Source organism: Dendrobates tinctorius, unplaced genomic scaffold (genome assembly GCF_039654945.1).
Source record: "Dendrobates tinctorius isolate UK_male_01 unplaced genomic scaffold, ASM3965494v1 ptg000003l, whole genome shotgun sequence".
Taxonomy (NCBI): domain Eukaryota; kingdom Metazoa; phylum Chordata; class Amphibia; order Anura; family Dendrobatidae; genus Dendrobates; species Dendrobates tinctorius.
The window spans coordinates 84819601-84846687 of record NW_027361671.1 but is presented as its reverse complement, the minus strand read 5'-3'; the positions used below and the strand labels follow the sequence as shown (position 1 = coordinate 84846687).

General features: G+C 48.4%; 1 protein-coding gene across 2 annotated transcripts in view; it reads right to left on the bottom strand.

Moving 5' to 3' along the window:
• The window catches only part of LZTR1 (leucine zipper like post translational regulator 1), a 92632-nt gene that overhangs the window by 47914 nt on the left and 17631 nt on the right, over nt 1-27087 (bottom strand). For both annotated transcript variants that reach the window (XM_073557973.1, XM_073557979.1), the window contains exons 3-9: nt 19857-19913; nt 16926-17005; nt 16682-16790; nt 14857-14940; nt 8664-8721; nt 8069-8208; nt 6412-6613 (exon numbers count right to left, since the gene is read on the bottom strand). In XM_073557973.1, coding sequence (XP_073414074.1) covers nt 6412-6613; nt 8069-8208; nt 8664-8721; nt 14857-14940; nt 16682-16790; nt 16926-17005; nt 19857-19913 — 730 coding nt within the window. The remainder of the gene's footprint in view (nt 1-6411; nt 6614-8068; nt 8209-8663; nt 8722-14856; nt 14941-16681; nt 16791-16925; nt 17006-19856; nt 19914-27087) is intronic.

The following is a 27087-nucleotide window of genomic DNA, read 5'->3' as shown; positions in this document are numbered from 1 at the left end:
TTTTGGGTTGCTTACCGTAAAATCTGTTTCTCGGAGCCTTCATTGGGGGACACAGAGACCATGGGTGTATGCTGCTGCCACTACGAGGCTGACACTATGCAAAAAAAGGTTAGCTCCTCCTCCGCAGTGTACACCCCACCGACCGGCAGGGAATTTCCTCAGTTAGTGAGAAAGCAGTAGGAGAAGTAACAGAATAGATTGAGAACAGAACAAACAACTCAACTGTAACCAATCAACCAAAGTAAGAACAGGAGTTGTAGAACATGGGAGGGTGCTGTGTCCCCCAATGAAGGCTCCGAGAAACAGATTTTACAGTAAGCAACCCAAAAATCCTGTTTTCTCGTTCGCCTTATTGGGGGACACAGAGACCATGGGACGTCCCAAAGTAGTCCCTGGGGTGGGAAACAAACTTCCATCAGGCCAGTGGACTCACCACCGCTGCCTGCAGAATCCTCCTACCTAGGCTGGCATCCGCCGAAGCGTAGGTGTGGACCTTGTAGAATTTCACAAACGTGTGAACCGATGACCAGGTTGCAGCTTTGCAAAGCTGCAGCGTGGAGGCTCTGTGGCGTACCGCCCAGGAAGCACACACTGCCCGGGTAGAGTGTGCTCTGATCCCCGGAGGGGCCACTCGATGCTTAACCCGGTAGGCCTCCAAAATTGCCGATCTGATCCAGCGAGCAATAGTAGCCTTGGAGGCCGGGTGACCTTTCCACGCCCCATCTGGAATGATGAAAAGAGAGTCTGTCTTCCGCAAGGAAGTCGTCCTAGACAGATAGATTCTCATCGCCCTGACCAGATCCAGCTTGTTCAGGGACCGCTCCCGAGGGTGAGTAGGACTCGGACAGAAGGACGGCAGAACAATATCCTCATTGAGGTGAAAGGAGGACACCACCTTCGGAAGGAAAGAGGGTGGAGGCCGTAGAACTACCTTGTCCTGGTGAAGTACCAAGAAAGGAGAGCGGCAAGAAAGGAGAGCGGCAAGAAAGCCGCTAATTCCGACACGCGCCGGATGGAAGTGATGGCCACCAGAAAAGCTACCTTCCAAGAAAGGGAAACATCCCTGAGAGGTTCAAAAGGAGAACCTTGCAGAACCTCAAGAACCAAATTAAGATCCCATGGATCCACGGGCGCTCGGTACGGAGGAGCCGTGTGAGCCACGCCCTGAAGAAAGGTTTTGACCTGAGGGCGGGAGGCCAACGTCTTCTGAAATAAAATGGACAGCGCCGAAACTTGACCCTTCAAGGAACTGAGAGCAAGCCCCGCATCCAGCCCTGCCTGAAGAAACGCCAGAACGGAAGGGAGCAAAAAGCACATGGGCGCGATGTTATTGGCCTCACACCAAGTGAAATAGGCCTTCCAAGTACGGTAGTAAATATTGGAAGACGATGGCTTCCTGGCTCGGATCATGGTATGAATTACTCGACTGGAGAATCCTGCTCGTTTCAAAACCTCGGTCTCAACAGCCACGCCGTTAAATTGAGCGGCCGAGAATTGGGGTGGCAAATCGGGCCTTGAGTCAGGAGATCTGCCCTGTCTGGAAGCTTCCAGGGGGCGTCCGCGAGAAGGTTGACAATGTCCGCGAACCAATACCTTCTGGGCCAATTCGGGGCGATGAGAATGACTGGAATTCCTTCTGCTTTGATCTTCTTCAACAGCTTGGGAAGAAGGGGCAGGGGAGGGAACAGGTAGGGAAGCTCGAACTGCGACCAAGGAATGGCCAGAGCGTCGGCGCCCACTGCGAGAGGATCTCGAGCCCTGGATACAAACTGTGGGACTTTCCTGTTGAGGCGAGAGGCTAGCAGATCTACATCCGGGGTCCCCCAACGACGGCAAAGCTGAAGAAACACCTCCGGATGTAGGGACCACTGTCCTGCCGCGAGACCCTCGCGGCTGAGAAAATTGGCGGCCCAGTTGTCCACGCCGGGAATGTGTACTGCGGAGATTGTCGGTACCGAAATCTCTGCCCACTGAAGGATCTTGGACACTTCTGCCAGGGCTGAGGCACTCCGTGTCCCTCCTTGGCGGTTGACATATGCCACCGCTGTGGTATTGTCTGTCTGAATCCGGATAGGCAGGCCCCTGAGGAGCCTCTCCAAGTGGACGAGAGCCAGATAAATCGCTCGTATCTCTAGGACGTTGATCGGCAGGGCTGATTCCCGAGTCGACCAACGACCCTGAACAGTGTGATTGCAGAACACTGCCCCCCATCCGAGGAGGCTGGCATCCGTTGTTACAATCTGCTAGTGAACGGGAAGAAAAGACCGCTCCAAGAGGATGAGAGGTGACGTCAACCACCAGTTGAGAGACCGTTTGATCCGGCATGAAAGACGAACAGGGCGATCCAGGGACAGAGCAGACCTGTTCCACCTCGACAGAATGGCGTGTTGGAGAGGTCTGGCGTGAAATTGGGCAAAGGGAACTGCCTCTATCGCCGCCACCATCTTTCCCAGGACCCTCATGGTTGTTCAGAGGGATGGGAATCGTGTGGTCTGCAGCGATCGTACATCCTGCTGCAGGGAGAGAATCTTCTCTCGTGGGAGAAAGACCCTTGACCGACGAGTGTCGAACAGTAGGCCCAGAAACACAAGGCGTTGAGAAGGAACCAGACAGGACTTTTTCCTGTTGACGATCCACCCGAAATTGGAAAGTGTGTCTAGGACGATCTTCAAACTTAGGCGCGCCTCGTGAAAAGAGGGAGCTTTGATCAGAATATCGTCGAGGTACGGAAAAAGAACGAGACCTCTGATCCTCAACAAGGCCATCAACGCAGCCATGATCTTCGTGAAGACTCTGGGAGCGGTGGCGAGACCGAAGGGCAGCGTAACGAACTGGTAATGTTACTGGCGAACCGCAAAACGCAGGAATTTCTGATGTCCGGAGAATATGGGAACATGTAGATAGGCATCTTGGATGTCTATTGAACACATGAATTCCTGCTCCTCCATGGAAGCGATTACCGAACGAACCGACTCCATCCGGAAGCGGCGAAGACGGACTCTCTTGTTGAGCCGCTTGAGATCCAAGATGGGTCGAACCGCACCGTCTTTTTTCGGCACCACAAATAGGTTTGAATAAAACCCTGTGAACCGCTCCGATTCGGGAACGGGCACAATCACCCCGGAACTGAGGAGAGAGGCGATGGCCGAAAAGAACCCCGGGATCAAGGCTGGATCTTTTGGAGGACGGGATTTAAAAAAACGATCCCGTGGAAGAGAGATGAACTCTATCTTGTATCCTGACGATACGACCTCCCTGACCCAGGCGTCCTCTACTGAGGCCAGCCAGACGTCCTTGAAGAACAAGAGTCGACCTCCCAATTGGAAGGGACCCTCGGGAGTCAGAGGATAGTCATGCTGAAGTGGACCGTCCAGATCTGGATCTGGATGGTCTGCCCTGTGAAGAGTGGGATCGCCAGGAGGGAGTGGGTCTGAATGAAACTTTCTTCCTATCTTGGCGTGCCTGCGGCCTTTGTTGGTTGGAGGATGTCTCCGCCGTATTGAAACGGTGGAAAGCCCGAAAGGGTCGAAACTGACGCCTTAGTGGAGGTCTGCGAGGCTTGGACTGAGGGAGGAGGGAACTCGTGCCTCCGGTGGCGTCCTTAATAATCTGGTCCAATTGGGATCCAAAGAGGCGTACTCCCTGAAAAGGCAGATTAGTAAGAGACTTTTTAGACGACAAGTCCGCCTGCCAGGCTTTGAGCCAAATTGTACGTCGGATTGCCACGACGTTGCTTGACGCCTGAACTGTGCAGGATGCGGCATCCAAAGAAGCAGAAAGCAGATAATCCCCCGCCTGGGAAATCTGAATGGCGAGATCGGCCAATCGATCTGGTTGTGCTTTCTCTAGGATGCCCTGACGAAGATCCTCTGCCCAAGTAGCTATGGCCTTTGCTGCCCAAGATGAAGCAAAGATTGGGCATACCGCCATCGAAGCCGCTTCGAAGGCAGACTTCGCCAGGGATTCTATAATTCTATCATTAGAATCCTTTAAAGACGCCACACCTGAAAGCAGGAGAACCGTGTTATTAGACAGTCTGGACACGGGCGGGTCCACCGAGGGAGAGGCAGACCAGTTATCCGTGAGCTCTTTAGCAAACGGGTACAGTACGCCGAGACCCTTTCCTCTTTGAAAGCGTCTGGTCGGATCTTCCCTTTCTCTTGTAAAAATCTTTCCAAACTCGGAATGAAAAGGAAATACCCTGGAGGGTGTTTCCTCCCGTCTGAACGAAACCTCCTGATCTGAGGATTTCGCAGGGGAGTCAGAGATTTCGAAGGTGTGGTTAATTGCCGCGATGAGGTTCTGTACTGTAGCCTTCATGTCCGCGTCCTGGCCAGATTCCAGCTCTACAATCCCTTCAGAAAACATATCCGAGAACGCTTCACCTGACTCGGGTGAGGAGGCACGGGAGGGCGACTGCTGGGAAGGACTAGGTGCAGATGAGGGGCCAGGAGAGGATTCCGGCCGGAGATCCTGCCTGGGCCTTTTGCGGCTTCTGCTAACTGGCTCAGATGGAGCGTCTTGTGACCTGCTGGACCCTGCAGAAGTGTCCAGGGGCAACTTGTCAAGAACGGCCACTAGGGACTGAGACACCCTGGTGAGGTCTGCCACAGATTGCGAAAGAGACGAGGCCCAGCCAGGAATGGGTGGTTCGCTTGCCCGTGGCGCAATAGGTGGTTCCTGGACGGAGTCATGCTGAACGGGATTGCTGCAGTCCAGGCAGATGGGAGTAGGCTGACCTGAAGGAAGTTTGCGATTGCAAGAGGAGCATGCGAAGAACTGGACTAGGGTGCCCGTGGGGACTGGCGGATGGCCACGATCAGGCTTAGAAGTAGACATGCTGAAGGAAGAGAAGATGAAAACCTGCGGAACTGCCGGAAGGTTGGGGGACAGAAAGGCAGAGTAGGGTGTCAGTCTGCAGATGCAGAAGTACTCACGGTCTGGTGACCCCGAAAGAGATGAATTAGGCTCCTGCAACTGGCCAGGGACCGACAGGAAGCGCTGGTCTCTGCTTTGGTCTCCGGCTGTCAGGCTGCAAAGATGGTGACAGCCCGACGTGAGGAAGTAAAAGCGCGGTTTCTGGGCAAGAAGGGCGGAGCTAGTCGCCTCCCCCAGAGGGAAAACCTGCCCACCCCTTCCCAGCCACAAGCCTGAAGAGGAGGTGGGAGGGCTTAGGAAGGCAACGGCCTATGAGAGCGGACGGGCGTGGCCGCGACGGGTGCGAAGGCCCAAATTGAAGCCGGGGGGCTAAATTAGACACTGCGGTCGCCTGTCAGCACGGGGCGGTGTGGAACAACTGCGGTGCAGCCGCGCCCGCCCCTAAGAAGAATGCCGCCCTAGCCCTGCTCCCAGACGCCATCCTACGCAAAAATACCGGCGGTGGGGTGAAGAAAGCCCGCACCGCAGCTGGGGCCAAAAGGGATGCGGCGACTGGGAAGCGTCGGCTGCTGATAACCTGCGGCGCTACTTTGGCGCCACCACCCGGCGTCCTTGTGGAGACTCTGGGAGCGGTGGTGTCTTTCTCCGGTCCAATAAAGGTACCTTCCATATCCCACGCTGTCTGTCCATTCCGTCTTCACGCCTCGTCCAACCGACAGGCTCTGGTGGGCGAGTGGGTGGGAGGCAGGGGGCAAGGACCATCCGTCTTCGCTGGCACGTCCTGTGCTGAGCCCGTGGTCCGCCCGGAGAACTATGAGGATACGGGGTGACAGTACACGCCGTACTCATAGTCTCTTGTGGCAGTACAGTTGTGACCGTTCACACTGTATGCCGCCTAAGACCTGAAAGGGAACGACGCACATCGAGGTAGATATGGGTCCAATGAAGGACCCGTGTCCACCTCCTACTGACACTAAGCTAAAACTGAGGAAATTCCCTGCCGGTCGGTGGGGTGTACACTGCGGAGGAGGAGCTAACCTTTTTTTGCATAGTGTCAGCCTCCTAGTGGCAGCAGCATACACCCATGGTCTCTGTGTCCCCCAATAAGGCGAACGAGAAAAACAGATACAGGAAACAGCAAGATCTAGAGAATGGTAGGGAATGTTATAATAAAGCAAATTACATAAATGGTTAGGCCATTAAAACAGATATTTATAAAGGGCACTATAGCTTTCAGAGAACCCCTTTCGCTTGCTTAAAAACCAACGAAAACAATGCCGAAAACAATGACTGTATGTCCACAGAATGATCTACTTCCAATTGTTCTTTGTGCACAAAAGTATGGTTGTCCTTTCTGAACAAGCTATATAATGGATCACCAATTGGAAAACAAATGTAGCTGATTAGCAGGTCGTGTAACTTCAGCCTTTGGCTAGTGTAAACTTATTAAGGACAATCTTCAATCTATAAAAACTAAAACTGATCCAGGCTCTAATAAGGATAACTTTATCAGGATACTTTTGTAGCCCTTACCTCACTGTCTGGACTGGGCAGTATCACCTCCCAGGATTGGGAGTCCACATCATAACAATGCAGCTCATTAGGCAAAGTGTTGTCTGCGGCTCCACCAAATACATAGAGGTGGCGATCAAAAGCCACCATTGTGTGCCCATAACGCCTCTGTGGAGGGGGAGGTGACCCGCGCAGGAGGTGCTCAGTAGGAATGCGCATCCAGCTGTGAAGACAAAGATCACAAATTCAATATAGACTTATTGCATTTGGTGTACTTGTGTAGAAACATTGAGAACAGAGTTTTTGAAAATGGCTTGCTATAGGTCAATGGTCTCCAACTTCTCTGGCTCTCAGGTCCTCTGCATGTGGCCCCTTAGTCGGCAGACGTTATAAATAATGTTGTACAATAGTGCCAATAGAGAAATAATAGTGTTAACTAAATGTGGCCCCAGGATCCCAACCATATAACCTCAACACTAGAATAGCCATATGTCAGCACATATGACACAAAATAGGTCACTGAGCAGGAAACTGAATAGGACAATTGGGATAAATATTATAAGGAGAGTCCTGTCCGACATACCCTTTCAGCCCATCGTTATTGCTCGGAGTATGTAACTAACAAGATCCTCACAATGGTTTCAAAGTGTTACCCAATGCCAAATTATGTGACTTCTGTGCAGGCAATTTCCATTTCTTGTGATGATTTTGGTGTGTCAGTAAGGGTATGCTCACACGGAGATATGGAGGCAATAAAATCCAATGAGCTTTTCCAGGAGAAATCCAGGAACGGTGCTTTTATTTGGAATTTGGAGACATTTTGCTTTTCCTGAGTTGTCCACATTGTGTTTTGCTGCAGATTTCATGAGAAATCTGCCTCAAATAAATATTTGAAAGCAGTTTATGATGGAGTTTTTGACCTGGATTCGCTTCAAAATCCTCCTCAAAAACACTTTGTGAACCTAGCTACTAAGACAACTCCGTGATCCAAATGTTTGGTCCCCATAAAAAAAAATAAAGCCTAAAATCGCCTCCCGTGCTGGCGCTGTTCCCGAAGTGTTGGTGCTCCATAGCTGCTGTTGTTACATGTGAAGAAACAGGAAGTCCAGGAGGTAGCTGATCTTGGATTTCCTCTTCATGCTCAAATCGACAGGCGGTGGGGACAGTGGCGCCAGCATCACATCACAACATCCACACGGGAGCGTGTGCCAACATTGGGAACGGCGCAAGCACAGGAGGGGATTATAAGCTTTATTATTTTATGGGGACCAAGCATAGGGGTATGAGAAGAAGTTGTCCAAGTAGTGGATAACTTCTTTAATGCTATGTGCATACAACATGGATATAAGGCACCGCAATGTCAAAACAACATAGCTGTGCACATGTTCTGTCTTATGTCACTTATTTTAACCGAAGCAGTTAGAAGAGACATACTAATTCTTTCGGAAGCTGCCAACTCTCTATACTTCATAATATAGAGTAAAAGCCGCCACAAGAACAGCAAATCGCTAGCAAGGCCACTTCAGTGATCATTATAAGAACAGATCATTATTAAAAATTAGAATTAATACAGAAAATCTCCTTTAAAAGTGTCATTGTGCTATATTGAGCACGAGTACAAATGTGTGGAAGGATTTATAGATTACATAATCACGTTAGGCCCATGTTTGGCTCTTACACTTTTTCTGCAAACTCAAACTGGAATAGGTTGTTTGTGATCTTCGCTCCACTCTGACCAGAGAAGACAAACATTTTGTCCCTACAGACAGCCACAGGGAAGTTACAGCATGATGGTGGGATCTCTCCACTTTGCTCAATCTGCAATACACACACAGACACGTTTAGTTATACACAGACCGAACATGTCGAATACACACAATAACGCTATCTCCATACAGAGCAGTTTTCACATTCCCTCTACTTGGCTAGTTTGTAGGGATTTACACAATATTTGACATGTTGATAGCTCCTCCCCGTAATGCCGTCTACACTGAGTTTGATGGGTCTTCATTGCTGTAGGACATTTTAGTTCCTATTAGGTTACCAATGTTTATTTTAGGAACTTTGAGCATTATACCATAGCCCTGTGGAAGTCTATATATTGGCAAGAAAAGAGGAGTGATATGCAAACAGCTGTACGGTGGGGGTTCAATGTCATTAAACAAATGGTGGGTGGAGTTGCCAGATTGTCAACCAGATCCTTTGGATCAGTCATCAATAGGTAAGTCTTGATCAATCCCTTTAACAGCTATAATAAAAAGTCTTCATTTTACCTCTTCCCAAGCTGCCGCCTCTCGATCTTGCAAACTGATGGTCCACATGTCATTCAACCTAATAGAAGCAAAAAGCGTAGTTACTTACCGTTAACGGTATTTTTCTGAGCCCATGACGGCACCAAGGAGAGAGGGGATCCGCCCCACGGGGACAGGAAACCTACAGATAAAAAGGCGGTACCTCTCTCCCGCATCAGTTGTTTTACAGAGCATCAAAAGGACCTTCAGCCTAGTACTAACACAATAGCTTAAAGAAACAAAACAATTTCTATCATTAAACTGCGTAGAGAGATCACGTGACAATTTTCTTAGACTCTATTTACAATAAGTGCGCACCCCATGCGTGTAGGGAGGGAATATACGGGTGCTGTCATGGGCTCAGAGAAATACCGTTAACGGTAAGTAACTACGCTTTTCTCTTTCCCCTATGACGGCACCACGGAGAGAATTGCAGAGAATATCTGTTAGGGGGGACCACTGCCTCTAGCACCCTTCTACCAAAGGTTAGATCTGAGGTTTTGGCTAGGTCCAGCCGATAGTGGTTAAAGAAAGTCGAAGGAGAGGACCAAGTGGCGGCTCTACATATCTGCTCAATGGAGACGCCTGCTCTCTCTGCCCAGGAAGTTGACACCGCTCTTGTAGAATGGGCTGTTACTCTGTCTGGGATGTCCACGCCCTGCGACGAGTATGACAAGGCGATGGCGTCTCTTATCCATCTTGCCAGCGTGCTCTTTGTTGCCTTCCGCCCCTTTCTTGGCCCCTGGAAGCACACAAAGAGAGACCTATCCTTCCTACACTCCCTGGTGGCCGCTAGTTATTCCATTAGGCATCTCCTGACATCTAATGTGTGTAGAGCTTCTTCTCCCTTGTTTTTGGGATTGGGGCAAAAGGAGGAGAGGGAGATTTCCTGGGTTCTGTGGAATCAGGATGCCACCTTCGGTAGGTAGGCCGGGTCTGTTCTAAGTATCACCCTGTCATCCAGAATCTGTGTAAACGGAGGGAAGGCTGACAGGGCCTGGATGTCACTAATTCTACGGGCCAATGTGAGGGCTATCAAGAGGGAGGTCTTGAGAGAGATTAATTTTAGCGGTGCTTCTTGCAAAGGCTCAAAGGGAGGCTTGGTCAGGGATGAGAGCACCAAGTTTAGATCCCAGGGAGGAGTGTTTAGAGAGGGCATGGGCCTGGATCTACCTGCTGCCTTAATGAACCTGGACACCCAACGGTTCCCTGCCAAGTCATAGTTGTATAGGGCCCCTAGGGCCGCCACCTGAACCTTCAATGTGCTGATAGCCAGTCCTTGTTCTAGCCCTTTTTGCAGGAACTCGAGAATCTTAGATAGGGGTACATTCCCACCCGAGCCTACCCCTGATACCGAAAGGAACTTCCTCCAGATCCTACCATACAATCTGGTGGTTACTGGTTTTCTGCTCCATAGGAGAGTAGATACTAAGTTTTGGGAGAAGTCCCTGTTGTTTAACAGAGCCCTTTCAAATTCCAGGCTGTCATATGTAGGTTCTCCACCTGCGAGTGAAGTACTGGCCCTTGTGAGAGTAAGTCCGGGACGTCCGGGAGGACCCAAGGGTCGGAGATGGACATTCTCTTTAGCCAAGAGAACCAAGTCCTTCTTGGCCAGAAGGGAGCTATTAAGATCACCTTTGCTTTGTCCTCCCGAATCTTCCTCAGAACTGATGGAATTAAGGCTATTGGTGGGAACGCATATGCAAGGGAAAAGTGCCAGGGGATCATAAGGGCGTCCAGGGCTATTGGGTTCCTGGATGGGTCTATGGAGCAGAACGTTTTCACCTTCCGATTCGTCTTGTTGGCAAATAGGTCTATGTTGGGTTTCCCCAACAGCTTCGTGATCTGATTGAAAATTCCCTGGTTCAACTCCCACCTGCCCTGTCTCAGTTGCGTGCGACTTAGGAAGTCCGCCTTCACATTGTCTGACCCTTTTATGTGTAATGCTGTCAGTGAGCCTAGGTTCCCCTCTGCAACCTGGAAAATTTACTTTGTCACCTCCATAAGGGTACGGGATCTCGTGCCCCCCTGATGATTCAAGTAGGCGACTACTGTGCTGTTGTCCGAGAACACTCTCACGTGGTGGGACCTGAAGAAGTTTAGAAAATACAGGAGGGCTTGTTTCACCACTAACAGCTCCTTCATATTCAAGGAGGCTGCCTTTTTGTCCTCTGTCCAGACTCCTTGTGCTACCTGGTTGTCCAAGTGAGCCCCCCACCCCCCTGGGGCTTGCATCTGTAGTAAGGATCTGAGAGACCGGTATCACCCAAGGGACCCCCCTGGATAGGTTGGATGGTTCCATCCACCACTGTAGTGAGTGAGCTGTTAAGGGTGAAATGTCTAACCGCCCTTCTAAATTTCCGTGGAGAGAAATTTCTGCCGCTAGTATATCCCACTGACGATCTCTTGTATGAGCTTGGGCCCACTGAACGGCTGGTAGGCAGGCTGTCATTGAGCCGAGCAGGGACATGGCCTTCCTGAGTGTCATTACTGTGTGTGTCATTGCTCCTGCTGCTAGCTGCTGTATGTGTAGCGTTTTCCCCTCCGGCAGGCAACACTCTTGTCTGAGGTAATCTATGGTTATACCCAAATATTCTTGTATTTGGCTCGGAATCAACCGAGATTTCGGCAGGTTTAGTAACCAACCTAGGTTGGACAATGATTCCATAGTCTGGTTCAACTGGTCTCTGCAATGAGAGGGGGAGTTGCCTATCACTAGGAAGTCGTCCAAGTATGGAACTATCAGGACGTCCTGCGCTCTCTAGTGTGCCATGACCTCTGCTATGATCTTTGTAAATACTCTCGGGGCGACGGCTAGCCCGATGGGGGGGCTTTGAATTGATAATGCTTTATTTCTCCCCCTATGGTGACTGCTATTCTGAGGAAATGGCGGTAGTCCGTGTGTATGGGGACGTGATAGTACGCGTCTTTTACGTCTAGCACCGTCATGTAACAAGATGGAAACAGCATCTTTACTGCGGATTTTATGGTTTCCATTTTGAATGGAGGAATCACTAGGCATTTGTTCAGTCTTTTCAGGTTCACTATTGTCCTGAATGTCCCATCTGGTTTATTCCGCAGGAAGATAGGGGAACAGAAGTCTTCTCCTTTTTCTTGGTGGGGAACATCCTGCCGTACCGATTTCTCCACCAGGGTCTGAATCTCCTGTTGTACTGCCGCTTGCTCTTCTATCAACTGCCTCTGTGGGGTCTCTATGAAAGAAGGTTTGGGTGAGTTGTGAAATTTTAATTTGAGGCCTGTTTTTACGATGCTTAGAATCCAGGAACTGCTTGATATCTTTTCTCAGGTTGGGAAGAAGAGGCCCAATCTTCCCCCTACCTGGGAGACACCTTCATTGGGGTTGCTTTTTGTCTGCTGGCTTCCCGAACATGAACCCCTTCCCTTTGCCTCTTCTATCTTCCCACTTACCCTGGGAGTTTTTAGGCGGCTTCCTCTGTATAAATTTCTTGCTCCGAAAGCGTTTGAAGGGGTAATTGGATGGGTTAGGGAAAGACTTCTTTTTGTCCCCTGCTTTTTCAAGTATATCGTCCAGTGTGGGCCCGAAAAGGAATTCCCCTTCACAGGGAAAGGAGCACAGTTTTGTTTTCGTTTGCAGGTCTCCCGTCCAGCACTTGAGCCACAGCACCCTTCTGGCTGCGTTCGAGAATGAGGCTGCCCTGGCTGTCAACCTGATCGAATCCACGGATGCGTCCGCCAGAAACGCTGCTGCCCCTCTCATTAACGAGATGGAGTCTAGGATTGCGCCCCTTGGGGTTTTGTTCTTTAGTTGGTCGTCCAACTGATCCAGCCACACCATCAGGGCTCTAGCTGTGCAGGTGGTGGCTATAGCGGGTTTTAGTCCTCCTCCGGCTGCCTCCCAAGCTCCTTTTAGGAATGTATCCGCTTTTTTGTCCATGGGGTCTTTTTGCGTTCCCATGTCCTCAAAGGGCAGAGAAAATTTTTTTGAGGCCTTTGCTATGGCCACATCCACCTTCGGTGCTTTGCCCCAAAATGAGCAGCATGACTCCTCAAAGGGATATTTCCTTTTTGGTGCTAGAAGGCCCTTTTTTTCTGGCGTTTTCCACTCCCTCTGTATAAGCGCCTGGATTTTATCATTCATGGGAAATGATCTCCTCTTCTTCTGCTCTAACCCACTGAACATAGCATCCTGAATGGTTCTTTTGGGCCTGGTGTCTACTAGCCCCATAGTGGTTCTGATTGCCTTTATTAGGTCGTCCGTTTCCTCTATATGGAAACAGCTACGCTACGACAGTCTTCCGCAGAGGACGAGGAGTCGGATGATGTGCTATCTGTGCCTGAGGAAGACGATTCGCTCTCCCTATCACTATGGTCTGACTCAGGTTCCTTTCTTTTAGGCTTCTTATGCTTTTTCCCTGAAGGGTTTTGAAGGTGTTTTCAACTTGGTGGACAATTAGGGCTCTAAGGTCAGAAGCGAACCCTGGGGATTCCTTGCATATTGTATGTTCAATGCAGGATTGGCAGAGCCTTTTCCCCCACGCTGTGGGGAGCTCCTCCTTATAAAGTGGGCAAATCTTGTGGTTGGCCTTCTGCGTGCACTTCCTCCCCTATAAGAGAAGGAGGACAGGCCCTAGTTACAGTATATACGTTCACGTAGTCCACTTACCCACCAGACCGAAGAAGGATACTGAATCAGAAGTGGGCCCCGGCTCTGCTTGCGGTTTGTCTTTTGGGACCCCTGTCCCACCGGACTCTTTGCTGCGTCGGGACTCCGAGCGGCTGCTGCTGCTGTGTCGCTGTGCCTGGTCCTTGGCATCCTTCTTGCGGTGCTGCTGCAGTGATTTCCGCGTTTGCTGCTGGTGTCCTGTGTCAGAGGCCACGTCTAGCAGCTGTTGCTCTTCTGGAGGCTCGGAGCTCATGGTGTCAGAAACAGACAGCGCTGGTCCCCCTGCGCGCTTTTAATCAAGCGGGGGGCCTTTTTTTTTTCCCCCGGGGTGAGCGACACCTGTGTATCACCAAAGGGCCTCCCAGAGATGCTTTGCGCTGCCCACGTCATCCGGTGGCGCCCTTCCCCCGAGCACGCGCACTGGCCCAGCCTACCCAGAGATGCCTTGCGATGTGTGAAGTCGTTCAGGCCAAGCTCTGCCCCGCGCGTGCGCACTGTCGCCGCCCCCGGCTCCCAGTGATGCATTGCGCTGAGGCCGGCGGCGTCTCCTCAAGCTGCCGGCACGCATGGGGGATTCGGCGCCCACTGACGCTCTCCCACCCCGGTACCTGCTCCGGCCCAGGGCCGCCCCGGCCACACATGGAGGACGCTATCCCGGGAGAGGCGGTCTTCTGGAAGCGCTTCTGCCGCCTCTCCCCCCCGCACACCCTGGAGGCCCGCTGACCTCAGCGGTGGCGCCTCGGGTAACCGCCCCAGCCAGGACTGGGGGCTCCCGCTGTCATCCTCCAGACTGGTCGGCCCCGGTTCCGATGGTAAGTCTGTACGTTCCCTATGGGTCAGGAAACCAACTGATGTGGGAGAGAGGTATCGCCTTTTTATCTGTAGGTTTCCTGTTCCCGTGGAGCGGATCCCCTCTCTCCGTGGTGCAGTCATGGGGGAAAGAGAAAACATAAGCACTAAAATAGGTAACCTGCTATACAGTATGATGAAAGCCAGTATCATGAAAAAACTGAAGTTGGCATTTACTACATTCATTGTGTGTTTTCTTGTACTGTCAAGCAGTTTAATTTTGATGACCTGTCCATGGAATAGGTCATCAATATCAGATCTGTGGGGTTTTAACACCTGACATTTCCACACATCAGCTCTTAGCAGCTTGATCGGTGTCCGTATTTAAACAGTGTACGGAGTGGAGCAGCTCAGTTCCTATTCAACTAAGGTTCTTGGCACCGCTTTGTATACTATAGACATCTGGCCACCTGCAAAGTTGGTAACAGCTGATCAGTGGGAATGCCAAGTATCGGACTCCCAGCGATATTACTGACCTATTCTAAGAAGATATCATACATATCTAAGTAGTGGACAACACAATTACGTGCTACAAAAAATTTAGCCCTCAATTGTTCAAAATGTTACCCTCTTATTCTGTTCATTTTGCCTTCTGTTCATACTCTAATTGATTTTGCACCCTTGTTAGTTTCATATTTTTCCATTATACCATTTCACGAGCATCAATCAATGCTTAGGTACCTTGCATTTCCATCATATCCTGCAAAAATCCATAGTTTATCATTGTATACTGTAGCTCCATGCGCTGACCGAGCCACTGGTAATCTGAAAGAAACCGATAACAGTTAAGGTTCACTGACAGGACTGACTTCACAACACGACCACCGGATGGTAATTTTTTACTGATCAATGATCGCTTGATTGCCCGTTTACAGGGCAGACCAAAGTAAACAATACGCACTGAGCAATATATATGAAATTCGCTCAACATAGGCTGCCATGTTCTCCGCAGTCCGAGTCCTGGTGATGCACAGAATGATGTATCTTGGAGAAAGAATATCTATTATGATGCACAAAAGATCATTTCACCCAATGAAGGAGCATTTTGCTTGTTCATCAAGTGATCATCAGCCTGTTTATATGGCAGGATAATCGTGAAATGAGTGTTTATAACAAAGCTCGCTCACGATCATCCTGCATGGTAAATGCACCTTTAATGATATCTATAGTAAAAGTAAACCTCATACTCCAAGTTCATCCACTCACAATGTAATCCATACCTAAACAGATAAAAATGAGAGCATCACTACATGACAGAAGGGAAAGTATCTGGTAAATATTTAATTGAGCAAACACTGGTCCTAGGCCTCACAAATAAAAAGGTGATTCCTAAATGTTTGCTTAATACACAAAGTAGCTGGTAGATCTCTTATCTCAGGATAGCAATACAAAGACCAGAGAAACACTGATAAAACATGTCAGACATTATTCATTGTCTTCTATCAATGACAAAATCGTAAGTGGCTGTAAACCTACAGGCCATGAAATACATTCCTTGTCTATTCAAAAAAGAAAGACACCACTTGGTATATACCTGGATGTATCTGGTTATGCTGTAAAGTAAAACATTAAAAAACTGGCCCTGCTCTTCACAATGCTCCAAGAAATACAGTAGAACAACATGCATATTAACAAGGACTAATAAGGTGACTTATTAGTAACTGAATACTAGACTGAACAACTATTGGATGTTGGATAAAATTGTAATCAAATCCACTATAAATAAAGTTACTTAACTTAAGCCAGTAAAAAAAAAAAAAAAAAAAAAAAATCATGGTTATCAACTCATGTGGGATGTGCAGCCAAAACCATTATAATGTAAGAGGACAGAATGATCATAACAGCGATGCCCTGTGTAAACAGGCTAGTAAATGGGCAACGGACCAACGTGTGAGGCTATGTTCACACTTTGCGTTTGTGTTGCGCTTTTTTTGTTGCAAATTTTAAGCTGCATCTTACAGTACCAGTAAAGGCTATGACATTTCAGAAATCTCATACACACATGTTGGTTTTATTTTCCTGACGGATTTGGAAAACTGCTGTGTTTTTCAAAGCTGTTCAGCATTTTTTCTGCGTATTCGCAGCAAAAACACAGGTATCAGTTGTTGCTGCGTTTTTGGTGAGAAAAAAAAAACTAAGGAAGTTAAACCATGATTTTTTTGGGCCACTAACCTTATCAATACACACAAAAGACAACAAAAACTGGCTTTTTTGAAACAGCTTCTTTATTGCCAAGAGAGCAGGTTTTGCTTGTGGGGAAAAAAAAAAACGCAGCAAAAACTCAATGTGTGAACATAGCCTTATATAGATATATCATCAGCACAACTAAATGCACCACAGGACACCAGCTACAAATGGTGCATTAGCTGACGGTTGGGAGTGGACAGTTCACTTTCACAACCCCATGTGTGCATCATACATGCATTTTCTCTGATTTACTTGATATTAAACATATATGCATCTGTTTGCTTTGCTTTACTGTCTCTGTGTTTTAATGTCTACTAACCTTCCTTCAATTTTCCATTCTGTCCAGAGGCCAGTCCCAAACTTGTACTCAAATAGGTCATTCTTATTCTTCAGATTAGAATTGGAATAGATATCGCCGGTATAGCCGCCTGGTAAACAAAACAGACAACCCTAGTTAGATAGCAGAGTAGTTGTAAATGACAAAAGTCACTAGTGAAAAAAACATTCAATATATTCCAATATACTGTAAAAAATCATATTTCCCCCATTTTCAGGCTACTCACCAAACACAAACATGCTGCTTCCATAGACTACAGCGGAATGGTGATATCTTGGTGCTGGTGGGGTTCCTGTAGTGAAAGCCCTTTTTGAAAGACAAAGCAATATAAGTTGAGGTATGTTCACAGGTGTCAGATTTACCTACAGAAAATCTGATGATTTTTCCAAAAAAGATCCACAGCAGAAATTCTAAGCTGATGTGCCACGGACAAGAAAAAGGATTAGCCCCATTGTCTTTCTGGGTAGAAGCTGCTAAATATGACATGCTTTATATTTAACTAGCTGAAGAGCCCGGGTTGCCTGGGCATAGTAACCAACTGTGGTTAGTTATAACAAATTATAATGATTATATTGCACATAAAAACCGTGCATCTAATCCTATCCTGTGTGATACTGACTGCTGAGCCGTGTATCTAATCCTATCCTGTGTGATACTGACTGCTGAGCCGTGTATCTAATCCTATCCTGTGATACTGACTGCTGAGCCGTGTATCTAATCCTATCCTGTGTGATACTGACTGCTGAGCCGTGTATCTAATCCTATCCTGTGTGATACTGACTGCTGAGCCGTGTATCTAATCCTATCCTGTGTGATACTGTCTGCTGAGCTGTGTAACTAATCCTATCCTGTGTGATACTGTCTGCTGAGCTGTGTAACTAATCCTATCCTGTGTGATACTGTCTGCTGAGCTGTGTATCTAATCCTATCCTGTGTGATACTGTCTGCTGAGCTGTGTATCTAATCCAATCCTGTGCGATACTGTCTGCTGAGCCGTGTATCTAATCCTATCCTGTGTGATATTGACTGCTGAGCCGTGTGTCTAATCCTATTCTGTGTGATACTGTCTGCTGAGCTGTGTATCTAATCCTATCCTGTGTGATACTGTCTGCTGAGCTGTGTATCTAATCCTATCCTGTGTGATACTGTCTGCTGAGCCGTGTATCTAATCCTATCCTGTGTGATATTGACTGCTGAGCCGTGTGTCTAATCCTATTCTGTGTGATACTGTCTGCTGAGCTGTGTATCTAATCCTATCCTGTGTGATACTGTCTGCTGAGCCGTGTATCTAATCCTATCCTGTGTGATACTGTCTGCTGAGCCGTGTATCTAATCCTATCCTGTGTGATACTGTCTGCTGAGCCGTGTATCTAATCCTATCCTGTGTGATATTGACTGCTGAGCCGTGTGTCTAATCCTATTGTGTGATACTGTCTGCTGAGCTGTGTATCTAATACTATTCTGTGTGATACTGTGATGAGCTGTGTATCTAATCCTATCCTGTGTGATATTGACTTCTGAGTCATGTGTCTAATCCTATTCTGTGTGATACTGACTGCTGAGCCATGTATCTAATCCTATTCTGTGTGATACTGTCTGCTGAGCCGTGTATCTAATACTATTCTGTGTGATACTGTGTGCTGAGCTGCGTATCTACGGTTATCCTATCCTGTGTGATACTGTCTGCTGAGCCATGTATCTAATCCTACCCTGTGTGATACTGACTGCTGAGCTGTGTATCTAATCCTATGTGATACTGACTGCTGAGCTGTGTCTAATCCTATTCTGTGTGATACAGTCTGCTGAGCCGTGTATCTAATACTATTCTGTGTGATACTGTGTGCTGAGCTGCGTATCTAATCCTATCCTGTGTGATACTGTCTGCTTAGCCGTGTATCTATTCCTATCCTGTGTGATACTGACTGCTGAGCTGTGTATCTAATCCTATCCTGTGTGATACTGACTGCTGAGCTGTGTATCTAATCCTATCCTGTGTGATACTGACTGCTGAGCCGTGTATCCAATCCTATCCTGTGTGATACTGGGCTCCCCCTGCAGTCTGTGTCAGAGGGTGGTCTGTGTTGGCACAGTAATAAATTGTGTTATTTCCAGCTTTACAGAAGGACGATAACACCATAGAAATGATAAGAATAATAGGCCTCAGTTACCACAACTGTCTACAAAGAAAACTGTTGCTGATAGCAACCAATCACAGCTCATTTTTCATCTGCTAAACAGCTCTGGGACAGCGTGGCGAGTTTTGAGTGGCGACTTTTGTGTTTCGACTTTTATGTGGCGAGGTTGGTGTATGTGTGGTGAAATGTGTGCTGAGGGTGGTATATGTGTTGAAGAACGTGGTAGTGTGTGGCGCATTTTGTGTGTGTGTTCATATCCCCGTGTGTGGTGAGTATCCCATGTCAGGACCCCACCTTAGCAACTGTACTGTATATACTGTTTGGCGCCATCGCTCTCATTCTTTAGACCCCCTTGTTCACATCCGGCAGCTGTCAATTTGCCTCCAACACTTTTCCTTTCACTTTTTCCCCCCATTATTTAGATAGGGCAAAATTGTTTGGTGAATTGGAATGCGAGGGGGATAAAATTTCACCTCACAACATAGCCTATGACGCTTTCGGGGTCCAGACGTGTGACTGTGCAAAATTTTGTGGCTGTAGCTGCGACGGTGCGGATGCCAATCCCGGACATGCACACATACATACATACAAACATACACACACACACACACACATTGAGCTTTATATATTAGATTCCTAATTTTTATTTCAGATGCATAGAAAAAAAAATATGCGCGGCATAAAGAATGTGAATGGAGTATGGGCATGCAACAGTTAAATATTAGTGATGAGCAGGTGTTATCCCAGCATCCTCGGTGCACTCGGATAATATGGTCGAGTCCCTGCGGCTACATGTCTTGCGGCTGATTGTTAGGCAATTTCTCCATGTGTTGCGGTTGTTAAACAGCGGTGCGACATGAAGGTGCGGGGACTCGAACATATTTCAGCATGCTGAAGACACTGTTCACACTAGAGCATGCTCGTATAACACCTTATCCCACAACAATCGCTCATCACTATTCCATATGGAAGATCTACAACTCTGAGCAGGGAAGTATTGGGGGTATGATCACGGGCTGTACCTGCACCAGGAGCAGTCCTTCACATCAAATCGCAGCAAGTCATTTAACATGTTCTTCCTGTTGATCATAAAGGATGAATGAATACACATTCCCTCATCAGAAACCCCATATAAAAGTAGGAAAAACTGAGCAATTTATTTCCAGTAAGTATTTATAGTGAATCCCAACTCTCAGCCATCACATTAACAATTGAAACTTTTGCTACATTCTCTCCAGACCTACGCAATGTATAAGGGTAACACACTGCCATTATTTGGCACCTAGAACAGGGACATGGCTAGTTATTCTGTGCTGCTCTGACATGTTGTAGAACCACATCCATATACAGTGCCTTGCGAAAGTATTCGGCCCCGCTGGAACTTTTCAACCTTTTCCCACATATCATGCTTCAAACATAAAGATACCAAATGTAAATTTTGGGTGAAGAATCAACAAGTGGGACACAATTGTGAAGTTGAACGAAATTTATTGGTTATTTTAAATTTTTGTGGAAATTCAAAAACTGAAAAGGGGGATTTTTGGTACTTAGCGTAAAATCTCTTTCTTGGAGCCTTCACTGGGGGAGACAGGTTACCATGGGTGTATGCTGCTGTCGCTAGGAGGCTGACACTATGCAAATAAGAAAAGTTAGCTCCTCCCCAGAAGTATACACCTACCGACAGGCCCAAATTACCTCAGTTGGTGCAAAAGCAGTATGAGGAGCTACTATAAGAACTCAACCAGAAGAACTCAACCTATGTACCAACCAAAACAATGGCCCCTTGGCCAACACGGTACAAAATTAAGGGAGGGTGCTGTGTCCCCCAATGAAGGCTCCAAGAAAGAGATTTTACGGTAAGTACCAAAAGTCCCCCTTTCTTTCTCGCTTCATTGGGGGACACAGGTTACCATGGGACGTCCAAAAGCAGTCCCAAGGGTGGGAAAGAAATGCTGAGAGAATGGTACTTAGGTCGGCTGGTGGGTGACCACCACCTGCAGTACCTTCCTACCCAAGCCTGCATCAGCAGAGGCGTATCTACCTTGTAAAATCTCACGAAAGTATGGAGGGACGACCAAGTAGCAGCCTTGCAAACCTGCAAGGCCGAAGCCTGGTGACGAACGGCCCAGGAAGCTCCTACAGCCCGGGTAGAGTGAGCCCTCACCCCCTGGAGGAGGCTGTTCGTCCTGGACACGGTATGCCTCCAGAACTGCTGAACGAATCCAACGAGCAATAGTGGATGTTGTGAATTCACTTTCTGGCCTGCCTCTGGTTGCTAGTGAAGGTAGTGGAGCTGGTTGTATTGACAGAGGAGTCACGAGTTCTCTTTCCGGGCTCCCTCTGGTGGTTACAGGAGGTAATGGAGCTGATCTAATTGACAGAGGCCTGCCACCTGATAATGAGGACGCCGACTGGACATCTGGAGTCTCTGACTGGATTTAAGACAGCCGACTCCCTCTATCCCTTCTGGTGATTTTTCCTGCCTCCTGAGGTCTTAGCTTGAGCATGCAGCGACTGAACTGAAAACTAAGTGTTCTTTTGCTATTGTTCACATTTAATTTGGTTTTGTCTATTCAGTTTTGTGTGGTCAGCCAGCCCCGGCTGGGGCTGCGCTGAATTTCCATCCTTATGTTACTGTTTGTGTCAGTTTGTTTTTTGTCCCTTATTAGATTGGCCACTTTTTGCTCTGCTTTCAGAATATGCCAGAGTGCTGATATAGTGGGAGAAGTCTAGTGACTTCAGAGTTTTTGCTATCAGAAGTGTTGGACATTTTTGCAGGTTTTTTTGCGTGATTGCAGACAGTGTCTTTCCTTTCCTTTCTAGTTAGTGTGGGCCCCCATCTTTTGCTCAGCCTATTTTCCTACCTGTGTTTGTGTTTTCATCTTGTCTCACCGACAATATATGTTTGGGGGCTGTCTATTCCTTTGGGGTCTGCTCTGGGGCAGTTTAAATTTCCTCTTTTCTTGCTTTAAGCTTATTTAGTTCTCCAGCTGTGTCGAGGCATCTAGAATCATCGTAGGCACGCTCCACGGCTACTGCTAGTTGTGTGGATAGGATCAGGGGTCTGCAATCTGCTTAGTTACCAACCTCTCTGGTTTTCTGTAGTTTAGCTTGGTCTTGTTTTCCTCCTCGGTGACCCAATCGTAACAGGTGGATTTGGAGGCTGGAAACCAGGGCTGTGGAGTCGGTAAGCCACAGTTGCGACTCCTACTCCTGGATTTTATCAGGCTCCGACTCCTTCATAAATGGCCAATTCATAACAAATTTACTGTTGTAAAATATTAAACATCGTGCTTATTCAGTTTCTCACCATCATATAAGTAATCAGACCACTTAGAGCAAAAACTACATTTATTAGAATACAATTAGAATATAGCAAATGACTTTTATAAACTTTTCTAAAACTGTAAGTAAATATGCAATAAACACTTTTATGCAGTTAATAAGAAGAAATCTATAAATTTGTCCTCAGAAAAAGTATTGCCTCTGTCAGATCCTCCTTCATGGATGCCCTCAAATCTGATCTAATTATTTTGAGAGCAGAGAACAACCTCTCTACACTAACTTGTGTTGGTGGCAAAGCAGTAACCACTCGGGCAACATCTCTGACAATGTCAGGATACAGAGGAATCGCTTGTTGCACTGTTATTTTTGATGAACGGTCAAATTTCTCAATTTCTTTTAGAGCACATGAAAAATTCTGCTGAAATGTACTGGCTGTGTTCCTTGATGGGGATGACTCTTCTTCTATGCGGGAACGCTTTGCACGGTCCTTGTGATCCAAATATTTTTCGAAATTAAATTCTTCATCAGTTGATGATGAGGGTGAAGATGTGGCAGGACGACCAAATTCTTCTTGTTCCTCCTGACTGTTCTGCAACCCTTTCATCCTTACTGCTATTTCAAACAGAGCTTCTTTTCCTTTACTTAGCTGTTGATCATCTAGAAGAATCCGATGCATTGGGTCTACATAAACAGCTGCCAAAAGAATGTTATTTTGTAATAGTAACTCCACTCTCCGTTTCATTGATGTAGCAATGCCACTTGCAATTAACCCTCCTCTTTGGGACTGGCGAAACATCAGGTTCTTCCACTCCTTTAAGAAAATACCTGGAGTTAAGTCCTCTGCTTGTAATTTTTTAGTCACTGTAAATGGGTGCTCTAGCAATTTTTCCAGCTCAGTCACCTGATTCCACTGACTTTCATTTAGCGTCAGTTGAGGGTTAGCCATGTCTACAAGAAAGGTTTTCAGTTCAACCAAGCGCTGAATCATTAAGTAAGTACTGCCCCATCGTGTGGCTTGATCAATAATTGCCCCTTTTCCAGCACGTCTCTTCAAAATTGAGTCAACTTTAGGGGTTCTGGCAACAGTAGCCAATTTTCTCACCTTGCCAATCAGTGCAGCAGCATGTCCTTCTTGCAGACTGTCTCTTATAGCCAGCTGTAGCGTATGCACAACACAGCGCATGTGATGAATGAAAGAACATATTGACACAGTTTCAACAAGATCATCTAAACTATCATGTTGCTGTTCATCTGAAGCAACTTCAGTTTGCTCCTCAGTTACAATACTGTGTTCCTCTATTTCAAACATTTCTGTGTCTGTGGACCCAGAATGTTCTTCTAGCTGCTGGTCACCATCATTACTCTCATTCATTAGCTTAATAGTACTTATCATATTTGAAGCATTGTCAGTTACGACAGAAAGAACTTGCTCTTTTTTAAGTTCATAGTCTTGCAGAACCTTTTCCACCAAGACCTGGAGAAACTCACTGGTGTGATGAGCTTTGGTGTCTTTTACTGGCGATGTCTTGGTAACTATTTCATTTTTGTCACAAACAAATTGGACATTGATGGCAAAATAGTTCACTCTGTGACGTGTGCAGGCATCCATTTTAAGAAACAGAAAGCGTCCCTTGAGAGTTTTTTTAAGTTCTTCCTTTTGTTTAAAAGATTCTTCGATTACTAATTTTCTAATACTCTCTCTCTCCAGAGAAACACCAATCTTGCGGGCCATTTCCCCATTCAGACACATAAAAGCTGGTCGTGAAAATAATGAACATGGCAGAGACACACACTCTCTCACAGAAGAACCAGACAATGATGATCTAAGAAGGAACTGGGGACAGATCTGCCAAGGGGAGCAGCAGCCCGCACTTTGGGGTCTGTCCGGCAATTAAGATTCTTGTACCTGTGGACTGCAGAGCTACCGGCACCCACATGCAACCTACAATCTGGTAAACTGACCTCCAGCTTAATATCTCTAAGTCTTGTACCCTTATTGTTATATTTTACTCTGACTGCAAATCCACTAATTCCATTGTAAAGCTTACTGTATACTTCTGTAATTATCTAGTGCGCCCTTAAGAAAAACCATAAAATTAATCTTGGGCTGATGCTTTTACTCTGATTACGAATCTTAGAATACCCAGCGGGTAACAGGACACCCTCCCCGGCGGCCATTTGCTCTAGGTGCAGTTCCCTTACTGACCTGAGACACAAAGGGGGCGCCGGAGAGCTGTGCCTGTGTAGTTACATCACATTGGTGACGTGGGAGGAACGGGTCCTGTTCCTCCACATTGGTGGCAGCGGTGGGATCAGAGTAATAGTGTGCGTGTGACCCCCTACTCCCAGACACTAGAGACTACCAGCGGTAACTTTCACTGCTGGGGTCTTAAGGTCAGCCCAGCAATAGACGGTCAGAGTGCAAATATAATAAGTTGTGTGCGAGGTCAGGGTTGCAGCTGTCAGTAACCAGAGGTTCCCAAGATGGCGGAAGGCACCAGGAGTAAGGCAAAGGGGGAGGCCAATGCTATGGTCTATGAGGAGGTGGTGGAGGACAATACCATTGAAGGCGAGGGGGAGCTCAGCCAGGGCTCCCCAAGGAGCCAGACCCCCGTGCTCAGTTCCGCAGTGAACTGTCCATCACCTGCCCACCCCAGCCTGTCCAGATCGGAGGCCCTTTTCCAAGCGGCTATGGCACAGCTCGAGGCTGGTAACACCGCCGCTCATGACAGACTCCGGGTGGCGGCAGAGAAAGCAACGGAGCGTGAGCATGCCAAAACGTGTGCTGCAGAACGCCGTGAAGCTGCATAGCGCCGGCACCGACTGGAGATGGCTCAGCACGAGCTCCCGCTGGATGCTCCAGCCCCACCGGGGACCAAGGCTTCCAAGGTCCAGGCAGAGGACTTCCCCCTGCTTGAAAAGGATGGAGACCTGGATTCCTTTCTGCTGGCCTTTGAGAGAACCTGCCTCCAACACCATCTGGCCCTGGATCAGTGGGCAAGGTACCTGACCCCCCCGTTTGAGGGGTAAGTCCCTGGAAGTTTTGGGGGACTTACCTGCCGGGGAGCAGGACTACAACAGCATCAAGCGGGCCCTGATCCAGCACTACAACCTCACCCTGGAGTCGTACCGCAGGAAGTTCCGGAGCCTGCAGCGGGGCTGTCATGTCGGACACTGTTCGCACCAGGGTGTCCGGCAGACAGCAGTAATACCCCATCCTACCACATGGTTCTCAGCGGCGCTGGTTGGTCTTCTGATCCAGCTTGGATTGGGTTAACCAGACTGTCATTCTGGCTGAGGGCTTAGCCACGCCCTCTGTCTTTAAATTGCCCTGTGTGACTATGGGCGTCGCCGACTATAGCTCTTGCCTTGTGCTAAGCGATACCGGTCTGGAGTGGTGGTCTAAGGAGCATACGGTTGCTGGTGTAGTATATTCCATTGTTGCCATTTTGCCTCTCTGTGTTGTATTATTTGGTTGCCCTTGCACATTACTGTATTCCCCTGTGTGTACGCGGTGTGGTGCATTTCCGTTATCCCTGTCCATACTTATTTGTGGGGTCTGGTGTTTGGTCTCCTCACTGGGTGGAGGGTGGTGGGTTCAGCTTAGGGCTGGACAGGAGACAAGGACAGGGTGGAGGCCCAGGCAGGCACACCTTCAGTGTAAACCCCTGGGTTGAGGGACAGACAGGGTTTCCCCTAGTATCAGGGACACCGCAGGGGCCCAGGGGTTTCAGCCTAAAGTTACCTAGGCTTCCCATGACAGGGGCTCAAAGGACACCTGGACCGACCACATGCGGGCACTGCTGAGAGCTGCCGAGCACTGGACCTCGGGTCTAGAGCTCACCACCCGCCAGGAGGTCGCGGAACTGTTTGTCACGGAGTAGTTCTTGTGGAACTGCCCAGAGGACCTCCAGCAGTTCCTCCGTGACAGGAAACCAAAGGGGGCTTCTGCTACAGCCACCTTGGCAGACGAGTATGCCAACAGGGCGTCTGAGCCAAAGAAGTCTGCCAGCAGCACCTGGAGAGGGGGTAAGCCCAATCCTGCCCCTGTCCCCCCAGAGTGCAAGAGGTGTACCCTCCTGCTGCCCTCTCCAGGCCTGGAGCAGAACCCAGACGTTGTCATCATTGCAACCAGCCAGGACACTTTAAGGCTGCGTGTCCCCAGCGCCATAAGGCCCCATCCCTGTCCCAGAAACCGTCCACTGTTTTGTGTGTTTGGTCCCTGGACAATTACCAACCTGTCACCATCGGCCGCTCAGCGGTCATGGGACTGCGGGACACAGGCGCTGAACGAACCCTGGTACGTCCTGAGGTGGAGTCCCCTCAAGACTTGGTGCCTGGGAAAACCCTTTCCGTCTCCGGAATTGGAGGCGTGGAACCGGCGCTGCCCGTCGCCAAGGTGTTTTTGGACTGGGGAGGGGAACAGTAGAGGAGAGGGGAACAGTGGAGGCGGGAGTAACGCCAAATATGTTTGCCAAGGTGTTGCTTGGGACCGATTTGGGGCGGCTAGTGTCCCAGTATGTGGCCACTGAACCCCCAAGTCCGGCTCCCCAAGAATGTCATGACTCTACTGTGAATGCTAATGTTAATGTGTTGAACGTGCCTCCAACAGTGGAGGAGGGAGTGAAACCTGATGGTAAGCCATGCACTGACACTACACACACAGGGCTCACAGTGAGGACAGGTGATAAGACTGCAGGGGAGAGCTCAGAGGTGGAGGGAGGGGCTGCTAGGGTAGGGCCTCTAAGTGAATCCAGCCTGCTGAGTCTAGGGCCTCTGCAGAAAGAGGAACAGGCCATGGGGGAGGGGGCGTCCCGGGAGAGGAGCCACCAGGTAAGACCCCAGGGCAGGAGTTCCCCGCATCCGGGATGTCAGGAGGCCAGGAAAGTCTGCCTGACCCAGGGACTCGGTCGGGGGCCGAGGGGAAGCAGGCGCTACCTGTGGTCTCAGCGGTCGTGGCCGCTGTTA